Source organism: Neomonachus schauinslandi, chromosome 7 (genome assembly GCF_002201575.2).
Source record: "Neomonachus schauinslandi chromosome 7, ASM220157v2, whole genome shotgun sequence".
Classification (NCBI taxonomy): domain Eukaryota; kingdom Metazoa; phylum Chordata; class Mammalia; order Carnivora; family Phocidae; genus Neomonachus; species Neomonachus schauinslandi.
This window is the reverse complement of record NC_058409.1, coordinates 16,413,261-16,434,439: the sequence shown is the minus strand read 5'-3', so window position 1 is coordinate 16,434,439 and position 21,179 is coordinate 16,413,261. Positions and strand designations below refer to the sequence as shown.

General features: G+C 36.4%; 1 protein-coding gene across 5 annotated transcripts in view; it reads right to left on the bottom strand.

Annotated features, from left to right (window-relative positions):
• The window catches only part of CSNK1G3 (casein kinase 1 gamma 3), a 109,807-nt gene that overhangs the window by 61,972 nt on the left and 26,656 nt on the right, over positions 1 to 21,179 (bottom strand). For all 5 annotated transcript variants that reach the window (XM_044917123.1, XM_021702206.2, XM_021702209.2 and 2 more), the window contains exons 2-3: positions 11,241 to 11,668; positions 3,502 to 3,542 (exon numbers count right to left, since the gene is read on the bottom strand). In XM_044917123.1, the coding sequence (XP_044773058.1) occupies positions 3,502 to 3,542; positions 11,241 to 11,418 (219 nt within the window). In that variant the 5' untranslated portion in view covers positions 11,419 to 11,668. The remainder of the gene's footprint in view (positions 1 to 3,501; positions 3,543 to 11,240; positions 11,669 to 21,179) is intronic.

The following is a 21,179-nucleotide window of genomic DNA, read 5'->3' as shown; positions in this document are numbered from 1 at the left end:
CAAAAAAATTTTAAGACTTCAATAATTGAACTTGCAAACTCAGTCTGCCAGCAAATTAACACAACAGAAGAGAGACTTTGGAAACTGGAAGATATAAGGGAAAACATCTATAGAACTAGAAAATGATGTAGAATGCCTCTATAGAAATTATACGGAATGCATTACGAAAGAAGAAAAATGGAAAATGCAGAAAACAAGAAAAAAGATCAGAGACCTAGACAATACACTGAGAAAATCTAATAGACATTTGATAAGAGTCTCAGGAGGACAGGAGGGAAAGAAGTGAGCAGAAGCAACAACTGAAGAAGTAATTGCTATGAATCTTTGAGAACTGATGAAAGACAACAAACTACAGACTCAGGAGGAATGTGGATCCCAAACAAAAGAACTAAAAACAAATCTATACCAAGACCTATTATAATGAAACTATAACCCATTACAAGGATTTCAAATAAGGAATGAGTAAAATCCCAGGGGAACAATTACAGTCATAAACATTATTGTAAGAGAAAACAATGAGCTCAGCTCTTGAGAGGCAGGATAGAATAGTTAAAAGCACAGACACTAAAACTACACTGTTCTGAGTTTGAATCCTAAATCTACTACGTACTAGCTGAGTGGCTTTGGCAAATTACTTAACCTTTTTGTACGTCTCAGTTTCCTCCTCTACAAAAGAGGGATAAAACTTTATCCTTTTCATTATACATATATGCATATTATTATTTATATTATATATACATACATTTACATATATGACTTAAAACAGTGCCTTCCACATAGTGAGTGCTATAATACCTATAAATTCTTCACTTAACTCTACAGAAGTATGTAACCATAAAATGTAATCAAAGATGCCCACTTACGCAATCACCAGTGAAATTGAATATATAACTTACTCACTCACTAAAACTCCCTAGATAAAAACACAGGTCTAATTTAGGTGAGTCAGTTCAGCTTGATTCCAGTACTTTACTAGCAGTAAAATTTTATTACACCACCATATAACAAAAGTCTAACAGGCTGACATTTTCATTATTCATGAACACCAGGTTATTAGATAAGTGCAAACAACAACAGATAAGGGTACCAGCTGAGGTCAGATTAACAAATTACCCAGAAACAAACTATCAACATGAACTAGGATAAACATTAAATAAACGTGAAAACCTTTCTAAGAGATAGCAGAACTGAAAGCTGTCACTGAAATCTGCTCTCTGAACACCACTGTTATCAAAATGCCCCTATTTGTACCAAAATATAGAAATCAGATGGCACTGAAGGTAGACAGACATAACATTTTCAACTGATTATTTTTAAGGCAGGTTCTGAACAAAATTATGTTATATGTTATATATACAAACAAGAAAATATATAAGGAAATTTTATATTTTATATACAAAAATACTTAATAAACTAAGTACCAAACTATGGCCCAATAGTTTATGTGAAATGTCTTCTGTCCTACCAATATATTTTTGGATGAATTCAAGGCAAAGGTGACTCTATATATCATACTTAAACCTCAAAATACTAGACACGGATCCCAAAAAATTGCCAGTTTCACAAAGAAACCACAATTATTATATGTAGTGCTGATGACTGTGCTTTACAAAAAGGGGCAAATCAGAGCAGAGGGAGACTGTCCGAAAAAAAAAAAAGAAGGAAAACAATCACTAAGGGGATAGTGATATGGCATGAAGATAAACTAAAAAGAGTTGTACACACGTGTGTATATATAAGACTGAAAGATGACATTCTAAATGTTTACTAAGACATCAATGGTGCAAGCAGGGTAAACAAGTCCCAAATCGGAGAATAACAAGACCTAAGGGTTACCAATTAATGCCTGAATCAGACAAGGACAGGTCAGCCTAGAGCAGTGGCTCCTGCTTTGACACCGTGGTTGATATGCCTCAGGCTGTCAGTTCAACACCACGCGCGCGCTCCCGAGTGGCACTGCTCACTGCGGGCTGCTATAGCAATAACACCAAATATGGGTGTTGCCACATTCCTGTCCTTGTGGGCCACCCCCACTCCCAACACCACACAATGTCTAGATCCTAGACAGCTGGCCTAGAACATGGAAAAAGGAAGAATTCCAAAGAAATGAAAGTCAGCAATGCCCTTTCAGACACTGTCCAATGCCTGCAACCCCGGCCTCCCTATTGTGATTCACACAAACTAACGCCCCTTGTTCTGATTTCATGCTCAGAAGAGAACCCTGTCATTTTAACTTGCTTTCTATGCAGATCAGCCTATAGAAAGCAAACATGTTTATACTGATTTTGGCACTGTGGATGTGTAATAGTAAAATACCTCATTTTGAATTAGAAGTTAATTCTTCCAAATATTTACATCTCTGAGAGCTTGACTGATGGTGTGAACTGAATGGTTACCATAAATCCACCTTTAATTGCCAGTGACAATCTTAAAAGATGACCTAAACAGATCTGCTATCATAAAGCCAAGGAGCAGACCTTAAAACTGTGGTGAACTCATCCAGGCAAAAGCCAGTCCCAAACTACCTGTCAGCCAGCCAGTCTCTCCTGGTGGAGTCACAACCCTATTGTGCATCTTTACTTCCCAGTGAAAATAAACAGCATTTGTTACAGCGAAACTCAGTCTACAATCACAAAGATACTTAAAATGAAGGAGTACAGTTTTCTAGCTCATCCCGACAGTTCTTCTACTTCTCTCTGTTGCCTCTTCTTCTAATAGTCTCTCCTTCTATATTAATCCCACATTACCCTAATAACAGTGGTTATTTTGGCAGAAGCAAGACTGACAATGGCAAGGGGACTGGAAAAACCAAGCCGTGCTTAACCTCAGGGAAACCTGGCTGGCCAGCCAGAAAGAAAAGTTGTGCCTGAAGAAAGTTAGGTCTCATAAAAATTCCCAGATCCCAACTCCTCCAGAGAAGAGCTGCCTTACAGCTGCCATAGTTGGCACAGTTAGGACTACAGACAGGTCCCACGGGCGTTTGCTTTCTCTGCTACCCTCCACTCACAGCAATAATCTCTGATTCCCTGAAGGCCAAACAAGAGCCAGTTATTACCATATAAAAAAGATCAGTAGAAAAAGAGATTTTGGAAGCTACCTGGAAATAGATTTTCAAAGAATGTAATCCTGCATACTAAGGACATTTTTGTACAAATGCTTGAATCATTAAGAGAAATTTTGCTTTCTAGTTTTTCTATAGTTAAAAATGCCAATGTGCCAGCTTCTGTAAATGAAAAATTGTGCCAAAATTCGAAAATGAAATTCTATAATGCTATCAAAGTAAAGGGATTGAGTTTTCGTGGCACAGAAAGACACAGACATCTATACATTCACATACTTGAGGGGCGTGCTGATGCTCGCAGCTTAACAACAAAAAACCCAGTTATGCATATCACTTTCCCAGTAAACACTCAAATTATAAACGATATGAAAACAGAAAAGTAATTAAAATATAAGCTAATCATCAAAGACAAAACAGGAAAATTAGAAACATGAACTTACCAGTTTAATTGCCACATATTCATTTGTATATAAATTTTTCCCTTGAGAAAGAAAGAAAAAATGTCAGATTCTACCAATAATTAATTTTTAAAGATATATTATGTAAAACTCTACTCTGGGTGGGAAAAAAAAAAAAAGCACATAATATATTTAAATAAAGCAAAAGGCGGGGGGCACCAGGGTGGCTTAGTCGGTTAAGCATCCAACTCTTGAGGGTCCTATGATCTTGCCCTGCCTTGGGCTCCTCGCTCAGTGGGGAGTCTCCTTGAGATTCTCCCTCTCCCTCATCCTCTGCACCTCCTCCTGTGCATGCACATGCGTGCTCTCTCTTGCTCGCTCTCTCTCTCAAATAAATCTTTAAATAAAGCAAAAGTCTTTGCTTCCAACTATACAGCAAAAACCTCAATGACAAGGAAATCTTAAATTTATCAACTCAATGATGTATTTAGCATTTCACCCGGATTCAGAGTAGAAGGTAATAATAATAAATACATTAGCCCACTTACAAAAATGGAAAGATTATTATTTTGCTGGAATACAGCACACAACTCAGAAAGTAAATCAATAGTCAAACACATGCTAAAATAAAGCTCAAAACCAGAACTCCTATATAAAGAGAGGAATACAAAATTCCTTTCCCAGTCACCACCTCATTTTATTTTATTTTATTTTTAAAGATTTTATTTATTTATTTGAGAGAGAGACTGAGAGAGAGAGCACATGAGAGGGGGGGAGGGTCGGGAGGGTCAGAGGGAGAAGCAGACTCCCTGCTGAGCAGGGAGCCCGATAAGGGACTCGATCCAGGGACTCCAGGATCATGACCTGAGCCGAAGGCAGTCGCCTAACCAACTGAGCCACCCAGGCGCCCACCACCTCATTTTAAATCCTTCATTATTATGAGATGTAATCTCATTAGAGCTCATATGTAATCTAGTAAATATATTAACACAGAAAAAATCTGGAATATATTAAAAATGAAACAAAGAAAGAAACATTATTCAACAATTGAATCTGAAAACTAGTTAACTACTTTGAGGGGAACAAGGGTTATTAACGTCTTACCTTAAAACCAAATTAAATTCTGAATATTTTAAAATGTAGATATAGATCATAAAAAAAAAAAATCACCCAATATATAGGAGCCTTTCTGAGCATTTTAAAAAAGTGGAAAACATTAAGAAGATTTTATACAGGGCGCCTGGGTGGCTCAGTCGTTAAGCGTCTGCCTTCGGCTCAGGTCATGATCCCAGGGTCCTGGGATCGAGTCCCACATCGGGCTCCCTGCTCTGCGGGAAGCCTGCTTCTCCCTCTCCCACTCCCCCTGCTTGTGTTCCTGCTCTCGCTGTGTCTCTCTCTGTCAAAAAAATAAATAAAATCTTTAAAAAAAAAAAAAGAAGATTTTATACAGACTGGTAAGCATAAAATATGTTAAACCTCTGTATGTTGAAAACAATTTACCATATACAAAGAACAGGAAAATAACAAACCAAAATAAAGATTTAATATCTGATACATAAATTAACGTGTTTCTTCACAAGTACAATAAAAAGAATAAAAAACAGAATGTGATTTCTGAATTTCCAGCATTGTTTCAATAAGCATGTATTATTTTTATAATGAGAAAAACAGAAAAAATGATAGCTGTTTTGTTTTTTTTTTATTGTGATGGTAACTGGCCCTGTTCACATAAGTACTGAACACAGAATAGGCAATCATCAACTTTCACACATGTGATTTTCTACCATAATACCCCTAACTTCCTTTTCTACAGTAGCTAATGAATGGCAGTAAAACTAGGCAAAATTTCAGTGTCAGATACACACAGCAGTGTTTGTTCATACAAATACGATAATACTCTTCTGAATTTTGTCCTTATTTTATAAAAATGAATGAATAAAAAGATTTAAAAAAACAAGGATTTGTACCAATGCTATATAGCATAAGGCTCCTAACCCATGAGAGCTGGCACAGGGATGGAACTCAAGAGGACTGTACATTCAAGTGTTCGCTGATCCCATAAATATTAAAAAAAAAAAAAAAAACAAAACCAGAAAACGTATACTTTTAGTCAATTAGTTCAACATTTAGATGTGCCTTCATCTATACTTTCAAGAATACAGTACGTATGAAATTGTAGGCTTCCTCGAGTAAGCACTGAGTGAATCATTTAATGATACAGTGAGGAAATTCATCTTGAGGAACTGGTGTCTCACAAAGGAATAATTCTGTTTTGAGTTCAAAGACAGAATTTGTATTTCCTCAAGATATTATCATCTTTTCACAACCATGCATATGATGCTTAGTCACAGGTACACAAGGAAAAATTATCCACAGGACAAGAAGTGAGGTTAAATACAAAATCCACAGAACCAAAATATACCAAATTCTTCTGCAAGTACTGTTTTTCCCAGCATTTATACAATAAAATGTCTACTTTTAGGTCAGAGCAGAAAGCACTAAATCCTTAAAGCATCGTCTTTTTTTGAACATTAAATATTTGTGTTGAACTCTGAGGATTATATTTTTAAACATGACAATGATGAAACAATACTACCAATGCATTTGTGTTACCTAACATAGGCAGAGCCTCACACACTTGGCTTTTAATCACTGTTTATTTTATGCATGAACAAATGATGTGCAAAGTATGTCTTTGTGTGTATAATATGAATGAGAGGGAGGGAGTGTATGTGTAGAGGGAATCCAGTTAAGACAAGGCTCCAAGCAGACCGGTTCCAATTAACTGATGTTTTAATCCAATTTCAAAGGACATTCCTGGTAGAACTTTGTGCTATACTGAACTTGAGAAGATGGTTTTACCAATTTGGTGGTATCTGGGTGATAATTATTATAAAAAACTATGTTCTACAGAAAGTATGTATATGTTTACAGAACGAACTTAGTTGCCCGCCAATATCCAAGCCTTCCATTCTATAATAATAGAATGACTCAGTTTTAAAGTGGCTGTCCAGCTAGAGACTACATTTCCAGCCTCTCTTTCAGCTTGGTGCGGCCAGGTGATTAAGTTCCAGATATGAGCAAAGGTTTGTCCCTCCTCACTTCCAAAAATGAATGTGTGCTCTCCTGGCCCGTTTTCTTCTTCTTGCTGGCTGGCTGGGAGACAGCAACCAAAGGAGCAATCTTATACACAGAGACTGAAGCCATATACTGAGGATACAGAATTGCCCTGACAGCCCGAGTGCTATCCCTCTGGTTTGTGTTACGTGAAAAAAACAAAAAACAACAAAAACCTATTTTGCTTAATACCACTATATTCTAGGACCTCTTTGGTAGAGCATCACAATCTGTTCCTTATTATTACATTTTTCAGTTAAGTTCCATGATATGCTTCAGTTAGTAGCAGTAGAAAATCAATAAGCATAAAAATGATGGATGCACTCAAATGTGCATATTTATTTGATATATATTGTTAAGGCCTGCAGAATTTTCAATAAAACAATTCTTAAAAGCAATCAAACAAGAAGAATTATGAACTATATAGAAGAAAAGAAATAAAAATAAGAAAAGTTATTGAAACTCCTGTGGTATACTTCATTATGTCAAAAGTTACAATAACTTATTTCAGATACAGTGTCTCATAAAGCTATCTATAACACCCTTGCTCTGTGTTCTTTTATGTGATGGTCATTCAGGGGTAGCCACGAGAGGGGACATAGAAGAGGCTCATGAGGGGCGCCTGGGTGGCTCAGTCGTTAAGCATCTGCCTTCGGCTCAGGTCATGATCCCGGGGTCCTGGGATTGAGCCCCACATCGGGCTCCCTGCTCCGCGGGAAGCGTGCGTCTCCCTATCCCACTCCCCCTGATTGTGTTCCCTCTCTCGCTGTGTCTCTGTCAAATAAATAAATAAAATCTTAAAAAAAAAGAAGAAGAGGCTCAGTAAAACAAAGTTTATTATCCTCTCAGGTCCTAGACAGGGAGTCACAGGAGAAGTATCATGTTTTGGTCAAGTGGTGGGAGACAGAAACAAAGGAAAGGGAGCTTAGGCCAAAGCCTTTATTGGAGTTTCTGCAGAAAGCCAAGGCAGGGCAGGATCAACAGTTCAGGATTAGCTAGTTTGAATAATTCTGGTGGCAAATAATTCCAGGGTCTTTGAGCTATACAGGCGGTCTCTCGTCTTATACCTAGCCATGGGATGATTAATGAAGAAGACTGCCTCCTAGAATATACAGGCCAGACAGAGGCGGTATAGCTCTGGACCGGTTACTCTGCAGAACAAAGGCATGCTCCCAACTGAGTCCTTTGCTATCTCTAAGAATGGGCTAGACCCAGCAGGAGTAGTCTCTCCCCAGGCAAAAAGATTTTTTTAAGATGTCAAAACATAATAGAAGAAAAATGAAAAAATATATACAATAAAACACCGTATTTTAGCTAGCTTTGTTTGTTCTCATTCAGTGCCTATCAATATTTCTAGGGGTTTCGGTTGACTGTCTAAGCTAGACACAGATCTACAAATAGGAAGAAGGCAAGTCTTATCACCAATACATATAAAGATAAAATAAAACCAAAAATACATTAATCATTTTACAATAAAAAAACAAATAAAAATGTACTATCAATTATGTAAATGTAATTTACGTTATTTAAAATGTTTACCTGTTTTTTTTTAAATCTCAAAGCATTTGGCCAGCTTTATGTCAAACTTTTTTTTTTCTTAATAATTACCTGTAAGAGCAGTTTCAATGGAGCATAATACCTGGGGCATTTGAAAACAGCAGGGGAAAGGTATTTGGGGTTGTATGTGGAGGTACAACTTTTATTTAGTGCCCAAGGAGAAGGAAGTTCTAAACAACATGAAGTATTTGGAACAGTCCTCTACAAAAAAAAAAGAACATCCAGCCCAAAATGCCAACAGCACCTTTGCTGAAAGTTACCTCCCTATAACATGTATACCTTATATTCTTTCTCACCCAATACTAATCACAAAAATTTCAGGGCCAGGAATCAAATATTCAAGATGTGCCTATTAATGTTGTTTTAAAGCAAGCACTTTTAGAATCCAAACCAGCTTTTAACATTAGCATGTTTACACAGCTATATAAAGAATGATGCTTTGAACAATTTTTTTTATACAGAGACATTATCTGGGGCCTTTAAAAAAGGAGTAAAATGCTGCTTTCTTTAGTATCCTATCAATAAAAAGGAATAAAATGACTAAATTAGCTATATAAGTATAGATGTTATATATATTATAAATACACATAAAACACAAATACACAGAGTACAGATCATACATTTAAATAAATATATACAAATATACAATAAATAACCATAGACAGATTAGATACAGATACACAGCTAGGTGGATGATAAATGGATGGATGGATGGATGGAGGGATGGATGGACAGACTAATAAATCATTTTATTCCTATTCCTGATTATTCATAGACTGCAAAAGAAAGGGGTATTTTACTGCTTTTTCACTATATGTAGCATATACAGTTTCACTATATGGTACACATAGCTTCTCATATTGTCCCGGTGAAAAGGGTCAGCTAGAATCGCTTTGTGTGTGCACACACAAACACACACACACACACACACACGGAGGTATATATACACATAAATGTATTTGTAAACAAATATGTATGTAGTTATTTTGAAATAAATTACATGAAACGACTTTTAAATAAAAAAGGCCAATATAGTCACATCCACAGAGATAGGAAGAATACAAATACATACATATGAAACAATATATACCTGTAGAGCTAATTTATACATATAAATTTAAATAAAAGTACATACAACATGCCATCAATTTAATTTTAAAACAGAACAAATATCTTGATATCATCTTTTAAGGAAGCAGAACAATCACTGTTTTCCTAAAATATGCAGGTACAGTGCTGGTCCTTTTACATCATCATCTAAATTTCATCTCCACAATAAACTGGAAGTAGAAATAATTCCATTTTAAAGTGGGAATTGAGGCCCCAAGTGGTTACTTGACTTGTATTTTCCATAATAGCGGGGACAATTTTTAAATTTTTCCAGTATTATCAGTGCTAAATCATGCCTCCTATATGACAGACATGCAGTACATTTTGGATGGATGAAGGGTGCTCAAAGTTACACAAGTAAATAACCTCGTTTTCCAATTCCAAAATCAGAAACAGTTTAAGAATTTCAAAATATCCAACTCAATATCCTTCAGAAAATAAAGTGTAAAACATTCACCCTTTCAAATATGTGAGTCCCTACTAAAATGCAAGAGTCTGCCAGACACATCAATCACAGTTCTTTACAAAGTATGTCATTGCCTTTTATTGGCTTGCTTCATGAAAAGATTTAATGCACAATAACAACACAAAATAGTATTAAAATGAAGGACTAACTACAAATTAGGGTGTTTTACGAGATGAAAAGGAGAAGTAACTGAGTAGATAAACATACAATTGGATTTATTTCTAATAAGTGGGGTTATAGCTAAGGAAAATTGTAAAGCTAAATTTTCCTTTTTACATAGCAAGTTTCCATTCTTGGTGGTCCATTGACCAGACCCCTCAAGGAACCTCAGTACTGACGTCCATATAACCATGCTGCCGTGTCATTTCTCTTCATTCAAGATAGCCATATCTCTACTGTACTAGCAGTTAAAAGCCTAGCTTTTGGTCCTGAGTCTGTCATTAAATTGCTGTGTGACATCTGGCAGGCAACCTTCCCTCATTGAGTTTCAATTGCCTTAAATGTAGAGTTAGGAGGTTGAATTAGACCAATGTTTACCAAAGCAGTCTGATTACAAAAATAAACTGAATCAGTACTCTGTGTCACCCTTGTTAAGAATATAGGTTTCTTGGGGCACCTGGGTAGCTTAGTGAGTTAAGCGTCAGACACTGATTTCATTATAGGTCATGATCTCAGGGTCGTGTGATTGAGACCCACCTAGGGCTCCAAGCAGGGCATGGAACCTGCTTAAGATTCTCTCTCTCCCGCTCCCTCTGCCTCTACCCCTACCACTCCCACTGGGTCTCCAAAGGAAAAAAAAAAAAGAATATAGATTTCAGAGCCCCACCCTGGAGGTACTTGGCTGGGGAGGGGGTGGTGATGGAATTACAATGTAAATTTCACTGATTTTTTTTTTTTTAGGTTTATTTATTTGAGAGAGAGAGAAGGGGGGAGGGGCAGCAGGAGAGTAAAGGAGTCTTAAGCAGACTCCACAATGGATGCAGAGCCCAATGCGAGGGCTCGATCTCACAACCCTGACATCACAACCTGAGCAGAAACCAAGAGTTGGATGCTTAACCGATTACACCACCCAGGCTCCCCAATTTCACTGATTTTTACACAGTTTCAGTATATTACCTTGACTTTAAGCCATACACACCCTCCTAAAGTAGTCAGTTACTACTAATGTTTTCAAATCTGAAAAAGTAGCAACCTAAATATCATTCTTAAATAATACACTGCAAATGGCTCCTTATGGGTCCTTTTTTTTTTTTTTTCAGCTTGTTGGGGCTTTTCAATTTACTTTCTTTTTTCTCATATTCCAGATGGATGATCTCAAGTAAACAGACATTCATATACTAGGGAACTCCTTACAAATGAAAATACAAGTACGAAAAAAAAAAGAAAATACAAGTACGAAAGAAATTTCCATCATTTATATTCTTTTAAATTATCACAATTAAACAACTAAACAATAACTATATCATTTTCATTAGAAAGTACTTTCAGTTTAAAAAAAATGCTTCCAACATAATAAACAAAATAGTCTTACCTAATCGTAATTCTCCAAAATTGCCACATCCAATTTTTTTTCCAACTCTAAAGTTAGGTCCAACCATTAAAACTCCAGAGGATGAAGACCCAGTTCCTCGAGTGTTGTGTCCCGACCGACCACTAGGTCGTGCCATTCTATCATCTGATTTATCCTTGTCTTTCTTTTTATTATCCATATCAAGTTTGCGGTACTCCACTTTGAATTCTTTAATCAAGACAAGCACAATGAAATAGGGTATTGTGAGAATAGGTACATCACTAGGTTAACTGTACCAGGTGGGTAATTGTTAACATTCAAATTGCAGTAGGTAGTCAGTTAACTGGAGCGTGTTCATCCCATTCGTAAAATTTTTCTCAGTTGTCTTTTCAGCAAAACATATCTTCAAAATTATCTTTTCAATGATGTAAGCTGATATTGATAGAGAGCTAGAATATTAGAAGAGAAAATTAGTCAACTTAAAGAATTAAACATATTTTGGGGATATTAATAACATAAGTTCAAGCAATGGATTATTGTTATTTGATTCCCACTTAAATCAAACCACAGTAGACTTAAAGTAACCATTAGTCTCTTTCCTATACTTTAATAACAAAGAGATAACAAAAACAAAGGAAATTTATTAAAAACTAAAAATATATCAAAAATGTGCTATTTCATAAGCCAATATACATTCACTAACCTAGACCCTACAACTTAAAGCCATTTCAGTTTTTACCAGTAAGTCAATATAAGATTTTCCACTTAAAAGCAGAAAGGGAATACATTTTGCAAATTAGTAAAAGATTTTAATAAAAATGTCTTCCATATGTCCATACACACATACATACAAATTTTCAAAATCTTTTCAAGTATACATTCTCATTTGAACTTCATTCATTCAAAACTTCATTCATTCAGGGGAGCCTGGGTTGCTCAGTTGTTAAGCGTCTGCCTTCGGCTCAGGTCATGATCCCAGGGTCCTGGGATCAAGCCCCGCGTTGGGCTCCCTGCTCAGTGGGGAGCCTGCTTCTCCCTCTCCCTCTGCCCCTCCCCGCCCCGCTCATGCTCTCACTCTCTATCTCTCTAATAAATAAATAAAATTCTTTAAAAAAGGAAAGAAATAATTCAAATACTATTTATTAATAAATATTTATTATTATAACAATACATGGAAATGGACTTCAAAAGTGGTAATGCAAAGAACATTCTTGCCACCTGTCACGGGAAACAATTCTTATATAACATTTGAAGTAGGCCTTTAAAAAAACGTAATTTCACAAGGTTAAGAAATACTGGCACCCACCTTATGAGGTGGAGAAGATTTGCTTTTATATTTTCTAATATATACATGAAAACACTAAAGCTCAAAAAAAGGCGTTTGGAGGAGTCTTCCCCATTCATCTTCTCTAGGAAATTCACTCATCTAACATACCTCAATTTTGCAAGCTTAAGCAATTCTCCTATTTTTGTTTGATCAATTTGAGTGGATTCCTATTCTTTGCAATTAAAGAAATGACTTCTCAAAACATAGTCACTAATAAAGAAACCAGGATCAATATTAAGGACTTCTTATTCCTATTTCTGAAACTGATTATATAATGCAATCACAACAAGAGTTGAAACAAATAGTATTTTCTGATTAATTCCCAGCAATTCCCCAAATAGGCAATTAGTCCTAATACCCAATGTGCTTAAGGTGTTTCATATTATTTCTGCCATACTCATATTTTGCAGATAAAACTGTAAGCCTCTGTTTGGTATTTGTAAAACTGAATGAGTTCTACATATACTCCTTATTCTGTTTCCAAATATAATAGAGTAACTGATACTGAAATTCCCATCCTGCTGTAAATAACTACACAACTAAATAAAACTTATAAAGCACCTGTTTTCAGGTATTGAATAACAGGCACTGTGGTCTGTGATCTTCAAGAAAAAGCAAACACATAAGGTGAGTCCCACCTTTACCCAAGCTCTCTAGGGAGGGATAATTTTCTGACGACAGTACAGGGAGGTGAAACACAGGTCAAACACAGTGATCACAGATCAGTCACTATTGAAACAAGTGAAATTTGCAGGATGTGGTACACAAGGTAAGGCAGTGGTACAGTTCTGGGGGTAGACAGTGGTAGGCAGAAAGCTAGACTACACGTGTGGGTGGCAATATTCTGAAATACCTAGGCTACTATGGGGTTAAATGAATAATGAACATACTAAAGGCTGCACAGTACTGGAAGAGCTTTAAGTTCATATGTAGTCATGGTGGAAGGAACTCATTAATATTGCAGGAATTCAGCTGAGACACCACAAAGACCAGGTCTTAAGAGTAAGTACCATTCTCTAAAGTAAAGACTACCCTATAGGGCTCAACTAAAGCCTAAAACCAAGCCTAGATAGGATTAAGAAAAGCATCAATTAAACTCACTCCATTCCATAAAAAAACTCAACATACTTAAAAAGACAAAAGACCCAGACTCTTAACAATGTTGAACTTATAATATCTAGCATACAATTAAAAATTACCAGACATGCAAATAAGCAGAAATGTGACCCACAGCGAGGAAACCAAGCTGTCCAAAGAAACAAGACTCCAAGATGATCCTGATAGTGGAATTAGAAAACAGGACTTTAAAACTACTAACTAGCTGTTAAAGTCTTATTAAATTGAATAAACAGAATGGAGCAGAAAAAAAATATTTAAATAAATAATGGTTCAAACTGTCCCAAATTCAGTGAAAAACATTAACCTACAAATTGAGGAACTGTGAAACTTCAAAAAGAAATCAAGAGCACTGGAAATCAGAAATGCGTGGGTATTCATTTCCTTAAAAGATAAGTTACTGATTAAAGCACAAATAAATTTTTACTGTCATTTATAACAAAAATGGAAGTAAAATATATGACAAGAAAAATGGGGGGATAGTATATGGAACTGCATTATTTTAAGATTGTTATATTTGTGGGTAATGATGTGGTTCAATATTAAGTAGCCAGTGACAAGTAAAGAATGTATATTTTAATACTTAGACCAAATACAAAAAATTAACTGCAATAGGAATAACTAAACAGCTAAGACAAAATATAAAAACAATAAACAACATCTGATTAAAACAAAAAAGAAGACATATGAGACAAAAAGAAAACAAAGAGCAAGACACTACAGTCAAAAACACACAAAGGACTATGAAAATGGACCATATTCTCAAAAGGGAAAAATTGTCAGGCTATATAAAAAAGAAACATCCAACTAGATTCATCTCTAAAAATAATTTCAAATACAAAGACACAAAGAGACTGAAAGTAAAAGAAGAGACAAAGATACACTATGCAAATTGCAAGTGTAAGAAAGCTTGAGAAGCTATAATATTATCATACAAAGTAAAGAGAAAAACAAAGAAATATCTCCAAAGATACAGAGGTCCATTTCATAATGCCAAAAATACCAGTTAAACTGAAAAACATAAAAATCATAAATACGTATGAGCAAAATAAAAAACTAAAAAAACTAAAATTAACAAAATTAAAACTAAGAAAATTAAAGGAAAAAAGATCATCGAAGTTGAAAATGTTAACAATGTTTCAATAAATGATAAAATAGAAGACAAAAATATCAAGGGGCGCCTGGGTGGCTTAGGTGGTTGAGGGACTGACTCTGGATTTTGGCTCAGGTCATGATCTCAGAGTCATGAGATCAAGCCCCACCACAGCAGGCTCCACGCTCAGCGGGAATCTGCTTGAGATTTTCTCTCCCTCTCCCTTTTGCCCCTCCCCCTACTCTTGCATGCTCTCTCTCTCTAAAATAAATAAATCTTTAAAAAAATTTAAAAGGAGGCAAAAATAGCAGGATGTATACTGATATAGAAGATCTAAAATAATACCATCAATACCCTGCACTTAAACTGACATTTATAAAATACAACATCCAAAAACTACAGAATATTTCCTTTAAATGCTCACCAAGAAAGATCATATGCTGTGTCATAATTTAAGTCTCATATAACTGAAATATCAGAGCACATTCTCTGATCAAAATAGAATTTAAAAAGGAATCAAAAATTATGATATCTAGAAAATCCCCAAATATTTGAAAATTAAATATACTTTTAAATAAATGAGTTGAAAAATAAATCACATGAGAAATGAGAAAAAAACTAACAAAATAATAATGAAACATTAAAAATTGTAAGCTGTATCTAGATCAATGCTTAGAATAAAATCAGAAGCTTTAAAATGCCTACATTTAAAAACACTTTTAGGTAATGATCTAGGTTTTCTTCTTAAAAAGTTAGAAAAGAGCAAATTAGACATCACTTTAAGAAGTACTTTAATAGAGCTATTATTAATATCCCATGGACTTATATGAAAATATAGTCTTAATGAGTGAAAACAGGAGTCTCAGCAGATAAATGCCAAACTATCATACAAAAAAACGGAAACTCTAGAATAAAAAGACTCATATCTGAAAGGAAAACCTTCACCGGATACACTTAAAAATAGATTGGAGGGTGCCTGGGTGGTTCAGTTGGTTAAGCAACTGCCTTCGGCTCAGATCATGGTCCCAGAGTCCTGGGATCGAGTCCCACATTGGGCTCCCTGCTCAGCAGGGAGTCTGCTTCTCCCTCTGACCCTCCCTCCTCTTGTGCTCCCTCTCTTTCTCTCTCTCTCAAATAATAAAAAAAAAAAAAGTAGATTGTATAAAGCAGAATAAAGTGTCAATGAACCTGAAAGGAAATCCAAAGAAATTATCCAGGGAACAAAATCAATAAAGTAGAAAATAAACAATAGAGAAAGTAAATAAAGCCAAAATATTCATTCTCTGAAAATGGACAATAAAACTGGTAACTCCTAGCAAAAATGATCAAAAATAAAAGAGAAAATATACAAATAACCAATAACAATACTGAAAGAAAGGACATCACTGAAGATCTTAGAGATTTTAAAAGGATAAAGGACAATTATGAGCAACTTTATGCCAATAATTTGATAACTCAGATGAAATGGACAAATTTCTTGGGGCACCTGGGTGGCTTAGGCGGGTAAGCAACTGACTTGATTTCAGCTCAGGTCATGATGTTGGGGTCATGAGATCCAGCCCCACATCAGGCTCCAAACTCAGTGTGTAGAGTCTGCTTGTCTTTCTCCCTCCCCTCACCTCTTGTGCTCTCTCTCTCTCTCTAAAATAATTAATTAAAATCTTTAAAAAAAAAAAAAAAGGAAATGGACAAATTTTTTGAAAAATCCAACACGGAATTACAAGATGAAACAAAATATCAATAGCTCTGTATATATTAAAAGAACTTAATTTTTTTTAATAAAATCTCTCAGATATTTGAGTGAAAGAAGTCAGGAACAAATGAGTACATATTATATGATTGTAGTTATGTGAAGTTCTAGAGTCAGCAAAAATAAGCTGCAGTGATAGAAAATGACATCAGTGTTGCCTAGGGTGTTGGGATATCTGAGTGAAGAGTAGCATGAGGAAGCTTTCTAGGGAAAGGAAATGTTCTACATCTTAACTGGGAAAGGATTACACAGGTGTATACATTTGGTATACATTTGCCCAAAATCATAAAATGATACTTAAAACCTATGCATATTATATGTCAACGACACTTCAAAATGTGACTTTTAGAAATAACCCACATCCAAAAAACTTCATGCTATATCTGAAAGCTCATGTTTTTTCCATCCTATAACATTATCATAAAAGTTATCTGAAAATGTTACTTTTCTTAGAGTTAATGAACTTATCAGTACTTTAATTTAGAAGCTTAAAGGGCCTTTCTATACTTCTATACTTTTTCTATTACTTCTAGAAGTAATTTTCCTTTTGCAATTTTTCATGTTATTTTCAGTATGTAGCTTTTTGTTTATATTTAATCAAATACCCAAAACACAATCTACATGTAATAAGAATTCAAATAATAGAGATAAAGTAAAGGGGCACCTGGGTGGCTCAGTTGGTTAAGCAACTGCCTTCAGCTCAGGTCATGATCCTGGAGTCCCAGGATGGAGTCCCGCATCAGGCTCCCTGCTCAGCAGGGAGTCTGCTTCTCCCTCTGATCCTCCTCCCTCTCATGCTCTCTATCTCTCATTCTTTCTCTCTCAAATAAATAAATAAAATCTTTAAAAAAAAAATAAAGATGGGGCGCCTGGGTGGCTCAGTCGTTAAGCGTCTGCCTTCGGCTCAGGTCATGATCCCAAGGTTCTGGGGTCGAGCCCCACATCGAGCTCCCTGCTCGGCAGAAAGCCTGCTTCTCCCTCTCCCACTCCCCCCACTTGTGCTCCCTCTCTCGCTGTGTCTCTCTCTGTTAAATAAATAAAATCTTTAAAAAAAAAAAATAAAGATAAAGTAAAAATACCCCTTGGGATAACCACACCCCTTGTCCTCCATCCCACTTGCCTTGAAAGTAATAACCATTACTTTCAGTTTGGTGCGTATGCTCCAGAGTTTTTTTTGTAATGCATGCACATACTAGTGTACAGCAATATTTATGGGTTTGCTTGCTTGTTTTACAGAAGTCCTTAAGCCTCTGAAGAACCAAAATTGCTTCATGAAAGAAACAGCATATGGAAGTGTTTCATACATGAAAGGACTTTTGCCCTTTCACTTTCATATCCCTCTACCCAATCTGAACTGTAGAGGATTAAGGGCCAGCATAACAAATGGGGGACAGAATCAGGAGACAACCAAATCCCTTCCCCAAACGAAGTTCCAGAGCCAAGAGCCAGGTCTGAAAGTGAGAGGTGGGGAAACAATGGTTGAAAGAAGCAATGAATTAGCTTAAAACTGAACATCAAAACCAGAACGGGTATTTTTTAAATACCTGAAAATAAGTCCATTGCCGAAAGTGAACTTATTCTTATAAATATGTGACAAGAAATCAATGGAAGCTAAGATATCATCTATGAGTGGCGAAAGTAGAAATAATCCAATTAGATACATGATAATACTGGTTAGTGAGAAATGAAGCTGTTTTCTGTTTTAGCCCATCCAGTTCGCCACACTCAAGAAACTCTTCAAAAACCCATAATAGATTTTTTAGTCTTTTTTTTTTTTTTTAAAGATTTTTTTTTATTTATTTGACAGAGAGAGGGAACACAAGCAGGGGGAGTGGGAGAGGGAGAAGCAGGCTTCCCGCGGAGCAGGGAGCCCGATGCGGGGCTCGATCCCAGGACCCTGGGATCACGACCTGAGCTGAAGGCAGACGCTTAACGACTGAGCCACCCAGGCGCCCCTAGATTTTTTAGTCTTCAAAATATTTTTACAAACTAGATTTTTTATTAAAATATTTTCTTATTACGGATCTCAAACAGCGCTAGTACCTTCCCAATCACAGCAACTATCTAACAGTATTAGTACCGCCTACAAGTTTGGCTACTCGCTCTAGCCACAAATTCCAGCCTACAGGTTAAATTCAGCCTGTGGCTTGTTTCGTACACTGCAAACTATCCCCCAAACCATTTTTACCTGGTTGGGGGAAAAAATTAAAAGAATAATAGCATTTTGTAACACATGAGAATTAGATGAAATTCAAATTTTATTGTTCATAAATTTTTATAAGAATGAAGCCATGTTAATTCATTTACATATATTTAGGGCTGCTTCATGCGACATGAGTTGAGTAGTTGTGAGAGGCCACCTGTGGCACGCCTGTCACTTCCCACTGCCGCACAGCACACCACAAACTGCTATGACTGTCATGCTTTTAAACCACAGGACAGGGTGGACAAGGTATTTCAAAATTAGATGGTAAAGCGCTATATTCATTATAACACTATACTAAAGAATACAATATACTTGGACACGACAAAAGTACTAGCTTTCTATTGCTGTGTAACAAATTAGCAAAAACTTAACAGCTTATAGCAATACACACGTATTAGTTCACAGTTTCCGTGGATCAGAAGTCTGGGCACAGCTCAACTGAGTCATTTGCTCAGGACTTCACAGCTTCATTCAAGGTATCAGCTAGGCTGCATTCTCATTTAGAGGCTAAAGTAGGGAAGAATAATCTTCCAAGCCCTTTCGGATTATGGGCAGAATTCACATTTTTGCCACGTAAAAGTAAGGGCCCCTGCTTTCTGCTGGCTCTGGGATGGAGGCCACCCTCAGGTCCTACACGATGCCTATAGTTCCTAGAAGCTGCCTACAGTTCATTGCCATGTGGGCCTCTCCAACATAGCCACTTACTTCTTCGAGTCCCCAGAAAGAATCTCTAACTCCAATTTTCTAAGAATGAGTTTTATGTAAGGTAATATAACCTTCTCTCATACCTAAGTTCCAATCTTTGTACCCCCTCTAATGTAATAGTTCTCCCAGGTCTGGGGACCCTCACTATGTGCTTCCAGGCCTCTTTGATGCTACCTGCCTACGGAGGATTAGAAAAAAGAAGTCTTGGAACACCAACTAGTAGCAAAGACTTGGGCAACGATTAATATGTCTATGCTTATTTTAATAATTATAAAATAGGATTAGACGAGGAGATTTCTAAGGATACTCTTACATTATGCACAGTATTAGAATTTCCTGTCAAATTTGATGACAACGACTCTTATATGTAACTTTGTGATCTCTGAACCTAGTACACTACTGGGCATGTAGGGCAGTCAATAGATATTGTAGATTAATAAATTAGTTATTTCTATCTCTAAACATTTCCAGGTTTTATGTGTATGATTCCTACTTAGAGCCCTCCCAGATACTTATCACCAGACTCCTAACATCAGGCTCTTCAATCACCTGAAACACCTCAGTGAGCATTATTCACATATGCCAACCAGCGTGCTACCAGTGCTCCCAAGAACTTCCTGGATGAGACGGAGTTCCCTTGCCTAATTTACTCTGTTATTACTGCCTGCATTTCTGTCTTCTGCAGTGATTCATCCTAGCACCAAAGAAAAATCAGTTCTGAAAATTGAAGATATTCTTTCAGCTATACCTAACACCAATAGACAGGAGTCACAAATCCAAATGCCCAAACAAGTAAGGCAGGTAATACGTATGAGTAAACCAAGCAGAGAAGAAGACAATAAGGAATACTGGGGACTACAGCAAACTAGAAAGCAAATACCCCACTTGAAAGGGGCAACTATTACTCAGCTGGAAACAATATCATTCCCATTCCGGAATCTAGACATTCTACTACAGAAGCCTTTTTTTTTTGTACAATCTCTGTAGTTGGTATTTGCTGAGCACTTAGTATGCTAAGTACTTTAAACAGATTAATTCACCAATTCTCAAAACTGTAAGGTATTATTATGAATCCATACTTTTACCAACAGGAAATTAAATTTAAAGGAAACTAAAATTTAAAGAAATTACACTGCATGACCAGCATCATGAAGTTAGTAAGTGGTACAGTGGGAATATGATTAAAAGTAGAATTCCTGAGTTCATATTTTTATCCACTTTACCTCCTACTGTTGTTTTTACTAACTGTCTGACCTCTCAAAATACCTTTCTAGCTGGATCTGCAGCCTGGGACTTTCCCCTTTTGCCAGCCTATATTCTCAGAATCTACAACACCTCAATGTTGCCAGATCCTAATCTGAACCAACCTGGAGGAAGGAGGGGAACCCACGACCCACCATTCAACAAGCCCCATTCATGTACACAGGGTTCCAAGACATTTATGAACAAAAAGACCATACACACACACACACACACACACACACACACACACACACACACACACACACACACACACACACACACACACACACACACACACACACACACACACACACACACACACACACACACCCACACACACACACACACACACACACACACACACACACACACACACACACACACACACACACACACACACACACACACACACACACACACACACACACACCAGAAGAAATAAATCATTAACCTACAAAACTGCAACATGCTGTCTTCCTATGATATATACACCTTTCTGTTGAAATACTCTTTTTTTTTTT